The 19364-nt window shown below is 35.9% G+C and overlaps 1 protein-coding gene across 2 annotated transcripts in view; it reads left to right on the plus strand.

The window, feature by feature from the left end:
- PARG (poly(ADP-ribose) glycohydrolase) overlaps positions 1-8646 on the plus strand; it is a 116987-nt gene extending 108341 nt beyond the window's left edge. For both annotated transcript variants that reach the window (XM_023494628.2, XM_012540194.3), the window contains 2 exons: positions 3582-3710; positions 4469-8646. In XM_023494628.2, the coding sequence (XP_023350396.1) occupies positions 3582-3710; positions 4469-4635 (296 nt within the window). In that variant the 3' untranslated portion in view covers positions 4636-8646. The remainder of the gene's footprint in view (positions 1-3581; positions 3711-4468) is intronic.
- The last annotated feature ends 10718 nt before the right edge of the window (positions 8647-19364 follow it).

Raw genomic sequence — 19364 nt, forward strand, 5'->3', positions numbered from 1 at the left:
TGAAAATAATTGATAGAATAAAAATGCAGTAAAAAAAAAAAGTAAGAAATTAAAGATAGCATAGGATCATGTAACAGAGAAGTTATTTTTATATATACATGTCTGTTATATATAAAAGATACAAACATATGTTTGTGTGTTTGTCTGTCTCTCTGCTTGTCTGTCTGATCCATCCATTTATATTCGTCTGCCTAGTTGTCTGTCTATAGATCTAACCTCCAAATATTGTCTTCACATCACTTCTGGAGGGGTCACAGAAGGTGAGATTTGAAAAAAACGCTAAATGAGACAGCTGTCTTTGGGAACTTTCAAGAGTCAGCTTCTTAAAAAACTTAGACTACAACCCTTGTAGCATGCATATGTATCATTTAAGTAATCATACATTATGAGAGTACTCTAGTGTAGTGTAGAGTTCACTTCCTGTATCAATGACTGCATGTGATATTCCTGAAGCACAGTCTTGTTTTGGTCTTCCTGAATTGTTTCATTCTTCGACTGCATTCATTACAAAAAAGAGGCCAAGTTGTTTTTTAATTAGTCATGTATGCTTGTTTTGTGTTTTGTTTTGTTTTTACAGCCTAAAATTTCTGCCAAGAAGAAAATTTAAACCCAATTCCCTGCAGTTCGAATTAAATAATTCCTTTGGCATTTAGACATGCTCGAAGTCAGAATCAGGTGCTTTTATACGATTTCTTGGACTCAGGCCCCACACCAGACCTTGTTATATTGTGGATCTATTCTCTTTTGTCAGAAAGAGAGGCAAAATTTAAATGCTCTCCAGAGCTGTAGAAATTTTTAGGTTTTTTAAGTATTGAAAATCTGAGAGACAATATTATATTTTAAAGTTATCATTATTATTAAACTATTTCTGAAAATCTTATATAATTTTTATACATTCAGGGGAGGAAAATGGTTTTAAAGCTTGAAAATGACTGATGTGAGAATTTGAATATTTGGAGTGTACCTATATCAGTGTATTATTAACATTGTGTCAGTAGTGTGTGTGTATGTGTAAGTAAATTAAAAGTATTTCTTTTAACATTCTTGTCATTTTCCTCTAAAATTCATTTAGCTCTTAGCATCCCATCAACTCAGTTCCCACTGACTGTCTGTAAAGATCCGCAGTGTGGAGCTGTTCTGGAATCTATTCTATGCTGAGGCTATGGTTCTGACATTAAATCCTGGCTCTAGCACTTCAGTCACACAGTTGCTTTGAGCCTCACTTTGCTTGTCTGTAAAAGATGTCTGTGCCTCCTTCTATTCCTCTATAAAGCAAGGAGGGCACTAGGCTGGCCTTAGCTGATATTCACATAGGCCCGTGTGTGCCTGTCTCTTTTGGTCCTTACAGCTCCAGGACCTGTGGGCCAGCTTCTTCCTGACCAGAGAATGTCTGAGCTGCTGGGCTGATGACCCCCTAGAACTCAGAAGGATCTAGGCAGTGGGAAAGCTCATGGGATTGAGGGCTGAGAGGTCTGGGCTCAGTTCTGGCCAGGTCACTCATGACCTGGGTGGCCTTGCGAAGTTATTTCTCTTCTTTCTGACTCCATTTCTGAATATGTTTGGAAGGGAAGGGGGGGAGGGGGAGATGATTGAAAAATCTCTTTCAGCTCTAAATCTATGATCCCATAAAATTGAAAATTCAAAATTTTCTCTGGCTTGGAGAGCTGGATTTATAAAGATCTTTTGTTTATTAATGACATATTTAGTCAGATTTTCATATTCCCACTAAAAGGTAATAAATAATATGTCATATTTGCAGACATTAGAGATTCATTAGCTTCAGTTTTGATATGCTAATTAGCTTACTTTGGCACCTTTAAAAATGGGTTTACTGAAGCTTTAATAGATAAGTTGGTTAAGTAGTTTTAATTAAAATATCATCTCTCTTGAGATAAATTACTCCGACACTTAAGAGATTAATGAATTCCAGTTGGGGCACCCGGCAAGTTGCAGTTCCTTGGGAAATGTTAATTGATGAAATTTACCACATCCTTTGATAGTCTTTAGAATTGTAATCATAATAAAATGTCAAAGGTTCCTTTCTTGACCTGATGTATATTGAATTATATATATATTTTTAAAACTTAAATACAAAATAGGAAAAGAAAAAAATTGCCATGTGTGCAACAGAACATGAGAGTATTTAAAATATAAAACATTAATTTTCCATTTCCCTGTTATATATTATAAATACTACATGTGTTCAGAGCTATCTTTCTTGTAGTTGAATTATGTTGTTTCTAAGTTTGTTATTAAAAGATCTTTTAACTATTACATGTTTATCATAGTTGTAATCCAACTTTCTTTTCCCTTTCTTGAGGACAAAAACATGTTCATCTTGATAACGTGTTATATAAACATGTTGAATGTTTTAAATTTCTTCAAGAATCAGTGATTTTATTGGAGTAGATGCTTCCTGTACTGACACAATCAATTGTAACTGATGGTCTTAGTGAATTACTGTAGCTGAAAAAACTTATCCCCTTCCTGTCAGTATGTTGACAATGAAACTTCTTTGAAATTATGACAGTCTTTAGGAACCTAGTCACCTCCATGTTACAATAAAAAGTACTAAAAGAGGATTTTAATGAAGGTTTTTAATTAGGCTTTTGAGTTAAATTTGAGTTTAACTTTGTAAAGGATCTTGGGTCTAGAAAACTTACCATGATGCAGAGTAAAGTAATTGAGACCAAGAAAATCACATTTGCAATCTTTATAAAATTAAGTGAAAAGAACAGTAAAGAAATTTGAAATCTGAGTAATGGAAAAACCAGTGAAGGTCCTAGAGAAAAGATAATGAATGTTTCCTCCTTCACAGCAGAAAAGTAGAAGACTACATGGCGGGGGAAAGAGTCTAGATGTTGTCACACATGGTCCTTTGTCGAATATTTTTTGATTAATTGATTTCTTTGGCACAAGAGGTAGTTTAATTTTAGGAGATAAGTGGAAAATGCTTGTAATATGAAAACAAGTCATCAGTAAATTTTTTTTTTTTTTTTTTTTTTTACAAAGGGAATAAATCACAAGTTTAGTGATTTGCTTCTCTAATAAGCACATCAGTACCTCTTCAGTAAAACCCAGTTTTTTTTATCAGTGAAAGGCCAGTGACTAAGTTTAAAGTAAAGTAATAACTATCTGAGAATAATTTAGTTTAGAAAATAGGACAGCCTTTTGGATGTGTAACTGAAATGCTATTGTTTGTCCTTAGTTCTTTAAGAGGACCATCAGGGAGATTATGCCATGACCATCTTTTATTTGTTGCTTTCTACTGTGAAATACTCATAATAAGGAATGACAGCAGATATGTCCATAGCATTGAATGTTTACAAGATCATTTATATATATTATCTTGATTTTCCTACCATTCCTAGGAGATAGGTACATTTTTATAGTGAAGTAACTCTCACCATTTTAAAGATAAGAAAACTGAGGCTCAGTTTATATCTCAGGTGATTTGTACAGCAAGGCTTTACTCTAAGCTACTGTGGTTTACTAGCTGTAACATAACTAGTTTTTAAAAGTTAGAGGTATCTTGGTATATACTGTTATAATGTGGAGTTATGATTTTTTCTTTGCTTAAGCCTTAATACAGATACTGGCTGCAGCTGCAGTTGAACGAGATGTGGCTTATTTCACTTTTGGGGATTCAGAATTGATGAGAGACATCTATAACATGCACACCTTCCTCACTGAAAGGGGACAGACAGTTGGTAAGTACTTGGTAATTTTGTCTCTCTGTTTAGAAGAGGGGTTTGTTTAAAACCCCGGGATAGTGTCACAAGGAGGAAGGAAAAGAATTTACTTGAGAAAGGGTGATAGAGTAGATGAGAAATTTCTGGTCTGAGGGTTTCGTTTGCAGTGTTTTAGTGGACCAGTGTGACTTTTTGTCTGTGTCCTTGATATAATGAATAAACATAGTATGGCTAATTCTGTTAAAAATCCCTGAATATGATGGGATTGTTCATTCCCCCTTTCACAAGAAAGAAACGGATTAGCCAGGTATAGATAGGTGGCTATCAACTGAGTCATGCTTATTGAGTATAGCATGCTCATTGTTTATGGGCAGTTGGGTATTGTTCTCCTCTCCACCCTCCAACTTAACTCAGAAAGTTTTCCAACATTATTCAGAAGCTGAATGATTAGGTAATGGTCAGTCATTCAATCATTAAGCACTTATTAAGTGCCTACTATGTGCCAGGCAGTCTGGGTTACTCCTTTTATCATCCAGCTATATCACTCAAGGAGAAGGCTCTGGATGCATGCTTATGAATCTGTACACTTAAAGACAAATGAGTTTTTGAAACATTTTATGTAAGATTGTTCTTCAGGCATGCATATGAAAAAGACTTCTTAGAACCAAATTATAGGATATGATCTTCACAAAACTGGAATGGAGGGAGGGAATTTTGTAAGTTTTATCTGTACATCATTATCTTTTATGGTAATAGTCTGATTTTTTATATTCTAGGGCAAATTTATAAGCTACTGCTCCGGTATTACCATGAAGAATGCAAAAGCTGTTCCAGCTCAGGACCTGATGTTAAGCTTTATCCTTTCATTTACAGTATCATTGACTCCTATGCAGATACCACCGACCACAATGGGAAAAGGACCGGTTTCCGTGGATTAGAATGAATGGGACTCCTCAGTCAGCATGGAGCTTTTGTTTCCCTACTTCCCTGTCCTTCCAATATGCCGTTTGAATTGTTGGGTGTAATATAGGGACTGGCTTAACTTAATAGAATTGTGTATATAATCTTGCATTTGTAATCCAGTATGCTGTCTCATTTTGGAGAGATGGAATTTTTCAGGTTGTTCATTTAAACCATCTCTATCCTGATTTAGAGTCAGTCTTGCTAAATATAATTTTTTTTTTCTTATTCATCATATTTCAGTCCATATTCTGTAGGCTCCATAGTTCATCAGATTTCTTACTGAAAAACTTGTAAAAGGTTTTTCTTAATTCTTCACTTTTCTTTTTTGATGCCTATAAATCACACAAAATGCCTCTGCAGCTAAGTGAGTACTAGTGAGTCCTGGATATTCTGTTTAAAAGCCCTATACTTTTTTTTTTTAATTGACTGTGCTCACAAGTAATCCTTTCTCCTCCATCTCAAATTCAAGGATTATGTGTCTACATTATTTAAGTTTTTGATTTACACACACACACACATTTATATATGGATATAGATACACATATACATTTCCACACATGCGTAGCACAGTATAAAAATGTCCTGAATTAAATGTCTTCAATATAAAAATGATTATTATTATTTTTTTTTTTTTGCTGGTGAATTACCATTTATATCAACTTGTCTGTCCTTTTTTCTTAAAACACATTTTACTTTATCATATTTTTGAAATCCTACAAAGATGGAGGAAAATATAAGGGAAAGGAAGAGGTCTGTGTGAAAACAAAATACAGATTTAAAAGCATTGCAGCTTAAAAAAAAAAAAAAACTAGGATCAATATATGTGGTCAGTGGTGAATGAGGAAGTGTGTATAGCAAAAAAATTAAGAACTGGAACTTGAAGCTAATTTATTTTTATTGAAATCATTCTGACATTTTGGGGGATTTTAAGAGATTTTTAGTGGAGTTTCATTTAAAAGTTATTCTTTCTCTTATAGCTGTATTTTCTTTATAGACCAGTTTGGACTCCAGTATATTTAATTTGTGTTCATAAAAGATAAATGAAACTGAAGTGACAGAAAATTATTAGGCTTGGGCCTTATCAGGGACTCTGTCTTCTGTTCTCTTAACTACAGTTAGATGAACATACAACTGGAAACCCCCTGTGAATGGTTACATACTTTTCAAGAAATTAGAGAGAAGGGTTATATTAATGATTTGTTATATCATGCACAATTTAAGCAGAAAAATATGTGACCAGATTTCCAAGACAGTTCTAGAATAACCAGACTATCAACTCTGGTTTGTTGTCAATTAGTAGGAAATATTGTCCAGGTCAAGTTTTGTTGGGAGCACTTATGGACCCCAAGTGGGAGAACTGGCAAGGACCTCAGCTGCGATTTAGTTAATAACACTCACTTTAGAGAAAAAGACATAGAGGGTATATGCTTTACTGAAAATCACTTAGCAAATTAGTGGCAGAGCTCTGCTCAGACCTGGATGTATTGATCTCAATCTGTGACTCTCCCTTCTTTGACTGCTTCTTTAGGACTGCCTGGATCCTGTTCTAATAGAATTGAACTGATATTGTACAAATGCTTCCCCTTTTTAGGTACCTCAGGCAATTCTCTAAGACTATAAAATTTACAGATAAGTTCCTAATCTGCATCACTTCAGGTGATTTTCATAGTAGGAGTTTCCCATGCTGATGAAATCACAAATGTGGACCAAAAATATTGTTAGAAATAGTTGGCCATTCATTAGCCAAGGCTTGAATTTATTTTTGTTTACATACTTCACATAACAGCTCAACTAATTTTTGAATGATAATGTAAATTCATTTTAACCAGTACTCATATAGAGTTTCACATCCTTACAATAATATCATTAGATTCTTTATTGAGGCTGCTCTCGGTCCTATTCCCTGACTGTTCTTTGTCTACTTTCCCAAACTTCTGCCCCTTTGTGATCTTTCACCTTGAGAAGTATTTTCATGGAGCCAATTAACATTAGCTGTCAGTATGGTGACATTTTGCATTTGTTGGTACACATATGATTGGCAGTAGCTTTTATCACAACAGCCAAAGATACTATTCATTTTCATGTAACCTAGCCAAAGGCTTGAAATTTACTTTTTTTTTTTTTTCCTGTTATTAATATCTTTCACCTTTCCTTCCAACCCACTTAAACCTTTGGCAAAGTAATCATAGTTAAATTTTATGTTCTTATCTCCACTCCAGTATTGAGTAGATTGTTCTTCAAATCAGTTTAAAGTATACTGTAGAAATGTACAAACCCAGGTGAAGGTAACCAGAGATAATGGTCTTCCAAACCTAATGGGCCTCATTCTCACTTCTTGGTGCTGAACTAGGGAAATAAGTAGTTTCATCTCTTTTTTCCAAGCTAGTTCCTTTTTAAAAAATGTAACAAGCATAGTACATTTAGATGGCATAACATTGAAAAAAATGATCATTTCTGTGTGGGGAAAAAGGTTGGAGAGAGAAGTCATCATTAAATGATCAATTTCCTCCTTAATGACCTATGAGCTATTCAGACCAGATTGAGACTACTGAGACCTTTGTTATTATTCATCCAGAAAGTACCTGAGCTAATAATGTTTTTTTTTCACTGGAGTATTTAATAATCAGAGGAAGGAAAATTGCTATCTCTACTGTGAGATATTTATTGTCTTCTTATCTACTTGAACTAAAGCTAATGGTTTTCATTGTCATTTAATGGTGTTTATTCTTTTTTTCTGTATAAATGAGAATAAAGAGGTGTCTTTATAACCATTCAGAATTTTTTCAATATATCATATACATATTAATGAGAAATTTCTCAGGTGTTGTTAGAGCGAGAAGGAAAGTTAAATTTAAATCAAAACTTGATTATCATGTAATTCATACCCTAATCTTCTTTAAAGAGCAACAGAACAGAAAAGCAAATGATATTCATTCACATTCTTTACTAAGTGCCTGGCATTGATCATTACTCATGAGTGAGCATTGGTTCTGACATCTTCAAATAGATAGTTCTGACCCTTCTTCTTTGAAATGATGATGGCAGCACAGGTTTGTAAGATCAGTGTTTTGAAAAAGAGCTTTAACAGGAATTCTCCCTGACCCATACACTTCTCAGCAATATTACTTTTTTAGGGGGGAAATTAACATGCACTTAATTCCCATCTGCTTTCTCCCTTTTTTTTTTTTTTTTTTTTTTCTAGCAGTCTTTGTAGCCTCATTTAGGAGTGTGCTTGGAGCCAGTTCTTTTTTCAGTGTGGGCATTTATACCTTGGGAATCAGCAAACGTTGCAAATCAGTCTTGTTGATTATTTAGACTTGGTAAAGCCAATAGAGCAAACAATGCAGGTTAAACTTCAAAATATGACACGTGTACATCCCCTCCACCCCCCCAGAGCTGGTTATTAACATTTACCAGCATGTGTACTACCAGCCATCTCCAGTCTTTGTGATAAAACAAGGATATCCTAAAAGCAGTTTTGCAATTTAAGGATTGGACTTTTGTCCCCTATAAAAACTGATTATACATATTCTATCTTTCACTTAGGAAGGGAAAAGCTTTAGGATGAAAGGCAGGAATTTAAACTAGTAGCCAGTCTTAAATAAGCATATATTAAGCACCTACTATGTACTAGGCACTGTTAAAATAAAATTAATTATTTTGTATTGTGCTTTAGTTGTCACAGGACACAATAGAATTAAGAGCTAAAATTTCCCCCAAATTTTTGACATCATCTATTCTAGTACCAGAGTTTTCTTGGCTCTCAACAATTCTGTTATCTGTCAAGCCATAAGACTTAACAGTTTTACCAAATAGAAACAATTAAATCTCTGTGTTAACATTTGACAAATGATTTGGTTTTTTCTTACATTTTCTTCTAAATTCCTGCTTAATGCATCATAATCATTTTTATTTAGAGAATGGGAGGTGTCTGTATGCTAATGTTTACATGATTTTTATAGGGAGACAATAAAGATGTTCTGATCATACTGTTACTACTACTTTGTTTCTTGATTAAAGTTGAAGTAGGGTGCTTTGGGTATTTGGGGGGGAGTCAGCGAATAAATCTTGGAATATAAGTTTGTATGGGTTTATCATCTCAAATGTTGTGTAAGAATATTTGGCTTGATTACTATGAAGATACATTAAAAAGGAAAAAGAATTACTTGTCAGAGGGACTAAAAAGGGGGGAGAGGGGTCAGTTTGAATCAAAGGTTTTCTATCTTAGGTCTGCTTCCAGAATTGAAAAAGTTGTCATTCAGCTTGCCATCATTTTTCTGAGAGATTGCTTCTGATTTTCTTGAATTTCATTCTACTTAATCCTAGGTGAGACTTTGAGGGAAAAGGGATTTAAAAGGGGTAAAAAAAAAAACAATTCAGACAAGTTTTCCTAGAGACTTCAGTCAAGAGGTCTGAGCAGAAATGTCTCATGGATATTGACTTAACTTTTCAGATTAGGCTTGTTGAAGCCTATTTCTGCATAGATTTTGTCTTAAATCTGAAAGTATCACTTGTTTTTGGCTTTTGATTTTGAGGCCTAAACAACACCCAGTACAGAAGGCTTCAGTCCTATAACATCACTAAGTTTACAGTAAAACTAATACATATAGTTGAGATACATTTCTCTGCAACTGGAGGGGAGACATAGGTTAGGAATTTCTTCTCTCTCTCCTCCCTATTTCCTGCCCCTTTGCCAGGGAGCCAGACCTAACCCGGGACCAAAAATGGTTTGCCATACTCCTTCCACTTTTCCTGCTTGGAAGAAGATAAATCAGTTCTGAACTGAAGCCCAAAATATGGCTACAACTACTGAGAAGAGTGTAATAATTTATTACCCCAAAATTCAACTTCATATCCTCCCTACACATCTATAATCAGTTGTCCAGTCATTAAACATTAAGATGTTTCCATCTCCACAACTGTCTGCCAATCCTAGTTTATGAAGCTTTCATCACATCTCTGAACAATAACTGCGTTAAAATAGCCTCTTTTTTGACCTCCAGGCTTCTTCTCTTTAATTGATCCTCCAAAATGATTTCCCCCAAGTGCAAGTTTGATCATGTCACTCAGTAAACCACTGGATCCTTTTACCTCCAGGACTAAATACTAACTAAAGGACTAAGTAGAATTGAGCCCCCATAATCTGATCCCAGCCAACCATTCTGGCTTTAGTCCACATTAGTTCTCCTGTAACTCCCTCTATTCACTTAAATTGATTTTAATGTTCCTCATACAAGATACCCTATTTTCCATCCCCAGATTTATAGAGCACTCTCGAAGCATTGGGTATTTGTGTCCTTAATCCCAGGGTTTGCCACATTCAACTATTTAATCTTCATTGTTTACAATATTTACAAATATTGTTTATTTCCCCTTTAAATTGCCATCTTTGGGGCAACTAGATGGCATTCTGGATAGAGCATTGGCCCTGGCATCAGAAGAACCTGAGTTCAAATCTGGCCTCAGACACTTAACACTTGCTAGCCATGTGATCCTGAACAAGTCACTTATTCCCAACTACTTTACCAGACAACAAACAAAAAAATCTCTGCTATCTCTCTTCCCATTCATCTCTCAACTGCCTGCAATCAGTCTTCTGATTGAACCATTCAATTAAAATTGCTCTCTTCCCATGTTACCAGCAATTTCTTGATTATTGCATCCAGTGGTCTTTTCCGAGTCCTCATTTTTTAAAATCTTTTTAATTTTTAAAACACATGCATGGACAATTCTTCAATGTTAGCCCTTGCAAAACCTTGTGTTGTAATTTTCCTCCCCTTCCCCCACGCCCTCCCCTAGATGGCAAGTATTCCAATATATGTTAAACATGGTAGAAATATATGTTAAATCTAATGTATGCATACATATTTATACAATTATTGTGCTGCACAAGAAAAATCCAATCAAACCACTTTAAAAAAAAAAAAAAGCAAAATAAAATGCAAGCAAACAACAATAGAAAGAGTGAAAATGCTATGTTGTGGTCCACACTCAGTTCCCACGGTCCTCACCGATAGATGGCTCTCTTCATCACTGAACAATTGGAACTGGTATCAGTCATCTCATTGTTGAAGAGAGCCATGTCCATCAAAATTGATGATCGTATAGTCTTGTTGCTGTGTACAATGATCTCATGGCTCTGCTCACTTCACTTAGCATCAGTTCATGTAGGTCTCTCCAAGCCTCTCTGAAATCCTCCTGCTGGTCATTTCTTACAGAACAATATTATTCCATGGCATTCACATAACAGAACTTACTCATTCTCCATCTGATGGGCTTCCCCTCAGTTTCCAGTTTCTTGCCACTACCAAAAGGGCTGCCACAGCTGTTGACCACTCTGGACATCAGACAGTATTGACCACTATTTTCTCCTGACTAATCTCGCCCAGATTTTTGTGACTGTTCTCTTTCTGTGAGAATTCCCTATGGATGTGACTGTGAGTCTCTTGCTTGGTCACTTCTTTTCATCATCTCCAAAAAGTTCAATCCAAATGGACTCTTTGAGTTGATTCTCCCTTCAGTTCTGCATCAACAACTGCATGCTGGACATCAGCTGGTTATCCCACAGGCCTCAAACTCAGCATGTCCAAAATAAAAGTCTTCTCCCATTAAATTTGCCCCTTCTCTAGTCTTTCATCTCCATCCATATAACATCATCACTCTTCTAAATCATCCAGGTTCACAACTAGGAGTCATTCTTGACTCTTCCATTCTCCCTCACATTGCATATCCAATCAATCGTCAAGCTTTCATAGGATCATAAGTGTAGAATTGGAAGGCCCCTTAGGAGCCATTTACTCTGACTCCCACATTTTACAGATGAGGAAACTGAAGTCCAAGAAAGTTTTGGTTTGTCCTTCATTCTGGAAGAGCATCGGGACATCAGGGAAGGGATGCCGTGACATGCTAGTGAATTGGATTTTAATTGGGGGAGGGCTGTGCAAAGTCACCTACCTTACTTTCCCCTCCAGAGCCATCTGGGTCCAGTGATCCTATTAGAAATGGCCCTAGCTTCAGTAGGAGATTTTGGCCTTTTTAAACTAAGGTCTTTAACAGGTCTCAGACTGAGAGAGCCAATGCCCATTCAATGTTTAACCCTAAGTAAGAAATGAGACAAAGAATAACCACATTTAGGGGGTGGGATTTGAATCAAAGTGATCTTTGTATATATTTATATGCAAGTGGTTATCCTCCAGCAAAATGTAAACTCCATGAAGGCAGATGCTTTGATTTTTGGTTTTCATATGCTTCATAGATCTAGCACAATGACTGGCAAGTAGCAGGTTTATTTATTATTATTATTTATTTGTTAATCAATAAACCTTGATTGAATTGAACTCCTGACTTTTACTCTTTCCACATGCCCAGGTTCTCTGATTCCCCTTTGTTATCATTTGAGCAAATCCTAGTATTATGAATTTGTAATGCAAAAGAAAACCACTTTTTCTCCCTCCCCAAGTTTTGATTGATAGAATAATTGTGCAGAATTTATCTTAGTGAACTTTAGTGGCTTTAGCTTCCTGCTTTGCATATTCAGTGTTTGAGTAATACCTAAGAAGCCTTCTTCCTCTCCAGCTCAGCCCACATCAAAAGAGTCTTTAACAGCTGCTACTCAGGGACAGCTCCAGAGGCAGCTGGATGAGATCAGTGGAAGGCAGGCTGGTGGCCTCCTTACATCGGAGTGACCTTTGTTGAAGAATGAAATGTTATGGCTCAGAGACTACAGTAGTCAATATAATAAGAGCTCACCCTTTCATTCATTTTTCATTAAGAGTGCTGCCTGGGACCAGTTCTTCCACTGAAAACTAAAATTGGCAGATGACACAGCTGCTATCTTAAGTGAGGAGAGAACTGCAGAGAAGGAGAAGTCTTCGGGGAAGGCAGAAAGCATAACAATTCATCTTAGGTAAAGGCCCTTGGGAGAAACAGGTGATTTTGAGATTCTTCTAGGGGTCTTGGGGACATAAGCTTTCAGTCGGCAGCTGTCTGAAGGGAGACAGTGGAAAATCAGCCAGTAAGAATGTATAGAATATCTGCTGTGTTCCAGCCACTTTCTACACAGATGAGATGGAGCCTCTTAGCCCAACTTAGAGACATAAAGATTTGGTTTCAAGCCCACGATCTGTAGCAAACAGACTGTGTGACCTCAGTAAGTCTCAGGGTCCCCAGGCAACTCCTACCACAAATTGCTGGGCCATTGTCAGTCTGAATTGCAAGAGCATCCCCGCTCTTCAGTTCTCTATAGCAATGAAATCATAAGTCCTGTCTAAGAGCAAAGCAACTGTGTGCTTAGCATTAGTATTAAGGTGCTGTCAAAAACATGCAAATACAAGACAAGGCTCCTGCCCTTAGGAAACTTGATAGAAAGCTTGCCCTGACACATGAAACTGTGCTGAATGCTGGGATGTAGATGATATTCTGTACGCATTCAGAGGGGAGAGAGGTCAGCAAATACCACAGTGGTCAGGAAGAAAACAGTATGGAGAAGAAGGAATTTAAGAGGAGTCTTGAAAATGGAGAGGATGGCTCAGTGATTGGCACAGTGGATAGAGCATCAGCCCTTGAGTCAGGAAAACCCGAGTTCAAATGCAGCTGCAGATGCTCAATAACTGTGATCCTGGCCAAGTCAACTTTAGTTGTGGGTCCCCTCCCCAAAATATTTGGAGGGGAATGGTTGGATAGGTTGAGGGAAAGGCCTTTGTGATGAGTAGGAATATGAAAATAACACCAACTTGACCAAAACTGTGAATGCACAAAAGTCAGAGAACCTGAGTTCCAATTCTAGCTCTAACAAACACCTATTAGCTGAGGGATCTTGGGCTAACCTCTCTGTAGCTCAGTTTTCACATGAAAGTTTTGGTCTGGGTGACCAAAAGGAAGGCCCCTTTGGGCTCCAAGTCTATGATTTTGTGTTAGGAAGTAAGTAGAAAATTATATCAGGATCTGATTATTAATAGAAAAAAAAAACTAAGAAGGATCAGAGAGTTGGAGTAACCTCTTAGAGTTTGGTTTTGCCATGGTGATACACTGTTTTCTGACCTTGTTTCATATAAGACCGTTGGATATACTCAAAAATGACAAAAAGATTTCATAGATTACAAAATATTCAAGAAGCACACTCAGTAACAAAGAGGATATTGATTCGAGAATAGATGAACAAATTGTGGTATAAAATGCAATGGGATAGCATAACACCATTAAGACACTACAAATATGTGAAAATCAGAGAAACAGAAAAATTTCATGGAACTAATGCACTGAAGTAAATAGAACTGGAAAGTCACTATAAACACTGACTATAATGTATATGAAAAGAATCCTGAAATAAAGCCAAAAGCCAAATAATTTGTACTCTCAATGATCCATTGGCCCCCAAAGAAGAAATGAGAAAGTGCAGCTCACTCTTTGTATTATAAATTCAAGTGATTAAAATTTAGTCAGTCTCATATTTTGACATCTCTTTCTATTATATAAATTAAATCTCTTTTTTTTTTTTCTGAAGCAATTGGGATTAAGTGACTTGCCCAAGGTCACACAACTAGGAAGTGTTAAGTGTCTGAGACTAGATTTGAACATATTTTGACATCTTTTTCTATTATATAAATTAAATCTCTCTCTCTCTCTCTTTTTTTTTTTTTTTTTTTTTTTTGCTGAAGCAATTGGGATTAAGTGACTTGCCCAAGGTCACACAACTAGGAAGTGTTAAGTGTCTGAAACTAGATTTGAACTCAGGTCCTCCTGACTTCAGGGCTAGTTCTCTATCAGGGCACCACCTACCTGCCCCTAAGTCTTCTCTTTTAACTTTTCATGTTTGTCTTGTAAGCACAACTAACCTATAAGGTCCCTTGAGGATGAGTGCCAAGTCCTATATTTGTTTGTATTCCCTACAAAACCTTATCATTTCTTTCTTGCACATAATTTAGTAAATATTTGATCTGATAATACTGATGTTTAATACTGATGTCATGGAAACTTAAATATTCTATGGTATACACCTACATAATTTGATTTCTACAAAATGATACAATTTGCAGTTCTATGAAGTATGGGGTGGATCAATTAATTACAACCATTTTAAAGCACCCTTTAATTAATTAATTTATTAATTATTAATTTAATAATTAATTGTTTTATTAATTAATTAATAAATATATGCCTTGCTTCAGACTCCATGGCACCTGAGAGACCATCTAGATTTTGAAAAAGCAGATTTCAAAGGGTGAAAGGAAAGGTTGGTTTGGATATCATGAAAAGGGAAAATACCTAGGAAACACAGGAAATGCTCTAGAATTAATTATGAAGACATGAAAAATTAGGTGCTTATGAGGAGGAAATAGGAATTGAATATTGGAGTCAAAGGAAGACCCAAGTTCATAAGTGGCTTCAGACACTTGCTAGCTTTATGACACTAGGAAAGCCACTTAACCTTTTTCACCCTCAGTTTACTTATTTGTAAAAGCGTGATAATAGCACCTACTTTACAGATACATTGCTCAAATGAGCTAACATACAAGAAGCACTTTTCATACTATATGGATTGTCATTGCTGCCATTATTAATCCACTCACAAGCTTATTTTAAGAATATACAGAAAATGTAAGCAAGGGCAGGTAATAGGATGACTATATAAGTATAGAATGGTCCTGTAAAAATAGTTCCAGGAGTTCTAAAGCTCACTCTAAAGTCATTTTTAAGATCTAGAGATGTAAGGCTGTTGAAGAGAATCAAGAAGGAAAAAAAAACAAAAACAAAAACCGGGAGGTTTAAAGCTCTATTGTGAGAAAAAGGAAGATTAAAGAAGGGATAGTACTTTTGGTTGGGATGGTTATAAGAGGGGACTCCAAAACTCTGAAAATACTTAAAGGAGAAAATTTCCTTCAACTCTGACTCAGTGAGGGGACTCCACCCCAAAGCACAGTTTCATCTTAGTTATCTGGGTGGGGTCGGCTCAGTCCTAAAACCCATTGAATTCAATTCAAATTCTAGTCCTAGCTGAAACCCAGGGAGGAGCCAACTTGGGACTTCACCCACGAGCCCCCTTCAGCTTGTAGCCAAAGCCCCCTATTATAAAAGAGCCAAACTAAAACCCTCTCTTTGCAGAGGTTCCGAACATCCCATGCCATGCTATGTTTGGCATACCAAGGGCCTCTGCCCACTGGAATAGTTTCCAGTGCCCTTTCTCTTTACTCTCTCTATTTCCTTAACTAGACTTTAACCTTCCTTCCAATCCCCATAATAAGCCTCTTTTATCAATCTAGGTTTTCAGGTCTGTAAATTCTTTTACAGGGAGCCTCTGTACCACCAAAAGGGAGTTCCCAAAACTCCCTACTCTTGCACTGAATCCTAAGGAGTTGCAGGGGAGATAAACCCTTCCATTTGATTCCCTGAACCCTGAACCTGCCACTAGACCTTATTTAACTCCCTGATCACCAGAAACCTTAATTTCATTTGGGTACCCCAAATCTAAACCTCATCAGTTAGGGATTATGATAACCAATGGGAGAAAAACAGTGCTACTCAATTTTTGTTTTTCTTCTTTTTTCTTTGCCAAAGAGAATGATGTTTAGAGGAAAGACAATTCTAGGAAGTTGGTGAAGTGGGTCCAAAAACTTCCAGCTCTCCAAATTTCCTTCACAAAAAAAGGCAGAAGGAACACAGAGAGTGGAAATGAGCACAAGTCAGAGCAGTTGTTCTCCTAAAACAGCCAAATCCCTAGGAAAGACCTGAACTACAGAGGCAGAAATTCAACCTGAGTGAAGTGCAAATACCTCCAGGCAAATTCTGTGGTACAACAAGCTCTGGAGGCAGCCTCAGCCTTAGGAAATTTCATCCCACAGACTCACAGATTGTGGGAATCCCACCACTGACTAGGAGAAGACTGAAGAACCTTTCACTGCTGAAGGATGCCAAGCTCAGCTGTGTTGACCAGAAATGTCTGTTCTGAGCTGGGCTGCCACTGCTGGGAAGAAGAAAGTAGCATACACCTAGTGAGTGCAGTAGCAGAGTGACAGGGGCCCTATTCCAGGACAAACAAAAATGATGTAGTTTGTGAGAATATAGGGAGCAAAATTATTTGTGGGACAGTGTGGCTGGGAATCCCCGTCATGGCTTAAGAGTGGAGAGGAGTGGAGCAGCTAGGTGGAAGAGTGATTAGAGCACCAGCTCTGAAATCAGGAGGACTTGAGTTCAAATTTGACCTCAGACACTTAACACTTCCTAGCTGTGTGTCCCTGGGCAAGTCACTTAACCCCAATTGCCTCAGCCAAAAAAAAAAAATTAATCTAAAAAATTTAAATTAAATAAATTTACACGTAAAAAGAAAATGTATAGCAGATTAAAATTTTTAATTTAACAATATATTGCTTTCAGGAAACACAATAAAAATGAGAGATAAACTCAAGATAAAACAAAGGGTTAATTTTTTTTTTTAAAGGCAGAAGTAGTGATAATCTCAGACAAGGTAAAGTTAAAATAGATTGAATCAAATGAGAAAAATAGAGAAACTATACTGTGATAGTAATATTATTCAATATTGTTTTAGACCATTTAAAGTGTAAAATGTAAATGTAAAACACCTGAGTATATTCATCAAAACAGACACAGGAATCAAATGAAAATAAGCATAAAACACTTTTTATACAAATAAAGTCAGGTATAAATAATTGAAGTAATATATATTGTTCATGAGTAGATAATTATAATATTTTAAATGACAGTTTTACCTAACTAATCTATTTAATGTGATCCCAATTAAATTACTTAAAAAGTATTTTACTGAATTAGAAAAAGTAATAATAAAGTTGTTTATATGGAAAAACAAAAGCTCAGGAACATCAAAGAAACCAAGGGGAAAAAAGATATAAAGGAAGCAGATTCAATAGTATTAGACCATAAACTATGTTATAAAGTGAAAATATTGTTAAAGTAAATGGAATAATTTTTATTACTTTAAATTAAAATTTTTTTGTATAACTAAAATCTATGCAGTCAAGAATAAAAGGAATAAAGAAAATTGGGGGAACTTTCATACACAATCTCTCTGATAGCATATGATTGGGTTAGACTATTGGTGTGGTATAGGAAATAATGAGCTAACTGATTTAGAAAAATATGGAAAGATTTAGAAGGAAAATGCTATCCATATTCAGAAAAACGTGACAGATGGAAATAAGCATACTATGGTCTTGCACATATATGTATGAAGGCATATGTATAATATGTGCATGTTTATAGATATCTAGGTATATGTATGTATGTGTATATATACACATATATGCATATATAAAAATGATTCTTCTCAGTAGTATTTTATTTATACAAGTACATGTAAAGATAGTTTTCAAAATTCATTTTTGTAAAACTTTGTGTTCCAGATTTTTCTTTCTCCCCTACTTCCCCCTTTTCCAAGACAGCAAGCAATCTGATATAACAATCCTTTTAAAAATATTTCCATATTTGTCATTTTGTACAAGAAAAATCACACCAAAAGAAAAAAAAACCAAGAAACAAACAAACAAAATACTATGCCTATTCACATTCAGTCTCCATGGTTCTCTCTCTAGATGATTTTCTATCCTGAGTTTATTGGAATTGCCACTTTTGAAAAGTGTCAAGTCCATCATAGTTGATCATATAATCTTGTTACTGTGTACAATGCTTTCCTGGTTCTGCTTACTTCACTCAACTTCAGTTCATGTAAATTTTTCCAGACTTTTCTGAAATCAGTCTGCTCAATTTTTCTCATGGAATAATAATATTCCATTACTTTTATATATCACAACTTCTTCAGTCATTCCCCAACTGATGGACATTTACTTACTTTATAATTCTTTGCCATTACCAAAAGAAGTAGCACAAACAGTTTTGCACATATTGGTCCTTTCCCCTTTTTTATTATTTCTTTGGGATATAGAGCCAGTGAGACTGTTACATCAAAGGGTATGCATATATTTACAGCCCTTTGGACATAGTTCCAAATTGCTCTCTAGAGTGGTTGGATCATTTCACAACTCCACCAATGAAGTATTAGTGTTCCAGTTTTCCCACACCCCCTAAAACATTCTATCTTTTTCTGTCATAAGATGAATCTTAATTGTGATAAATGTTGTTTTATACTTGGGTACAGAAAATTTGTTTCTTATGTACAAGGTAAGACCGGCATGGTGAGATAATGGTTGTTCTGAAAAAGAGCTGAGAGTTCTAGTAGAATCCACAGTATGATATGGTGGCTGAAAAAGCTAATGAAATCTTGGGTTGCAGTAGGAGGAGCCTTACTTCCAGGAACAAGAAGGTGATCCCAACCATTGGACTCATTTGGACTATTATGTTCAGCTCTGGGTACCATTTTTCAAGAAGGATGTTAAGAAGCGGGTGAGTGTCCAGGGGAGGACAACCAGGATGGGAAGAGCTTTGAGTCCATTGGGCATGTTCATCTTGAAGAAGAGGAATTTGGGAGAACATGTTACCTGTCTTTAACTATTTGAAGGGATATCAAGAGGGCAGACTTATTCTCTTTAGCCCCTTAGGGCAAAAACTGAAGCACTAAATAGAAATTAAAAAAAAAAAAAAGGCAATTTAGGCTTCATGTCAGAGAGAACTTCCTAACACTTTATATGTATATGTATATATTTATATCAATATTAGAACTATAGCAAAGTGGATTTACCATTTGAAGAGGTGACATGATCGCCTTCCTTAAAGGTCCAAGTA

Source organism: Sarcophilus harrisii, chromosome 2 (assembly GCF_902635505.1).
Source record: "Sarcophilus harrisii chromosome 2, mSarHar1.11, whole genome shotgun sequence".
Lineage (NCBI taxonomy): Eukaryota > Metazoa > Chordata > Mammalia > Dasyuromorphia > Dasyuridae > Sarcophilus > Sarcophilus harrisii.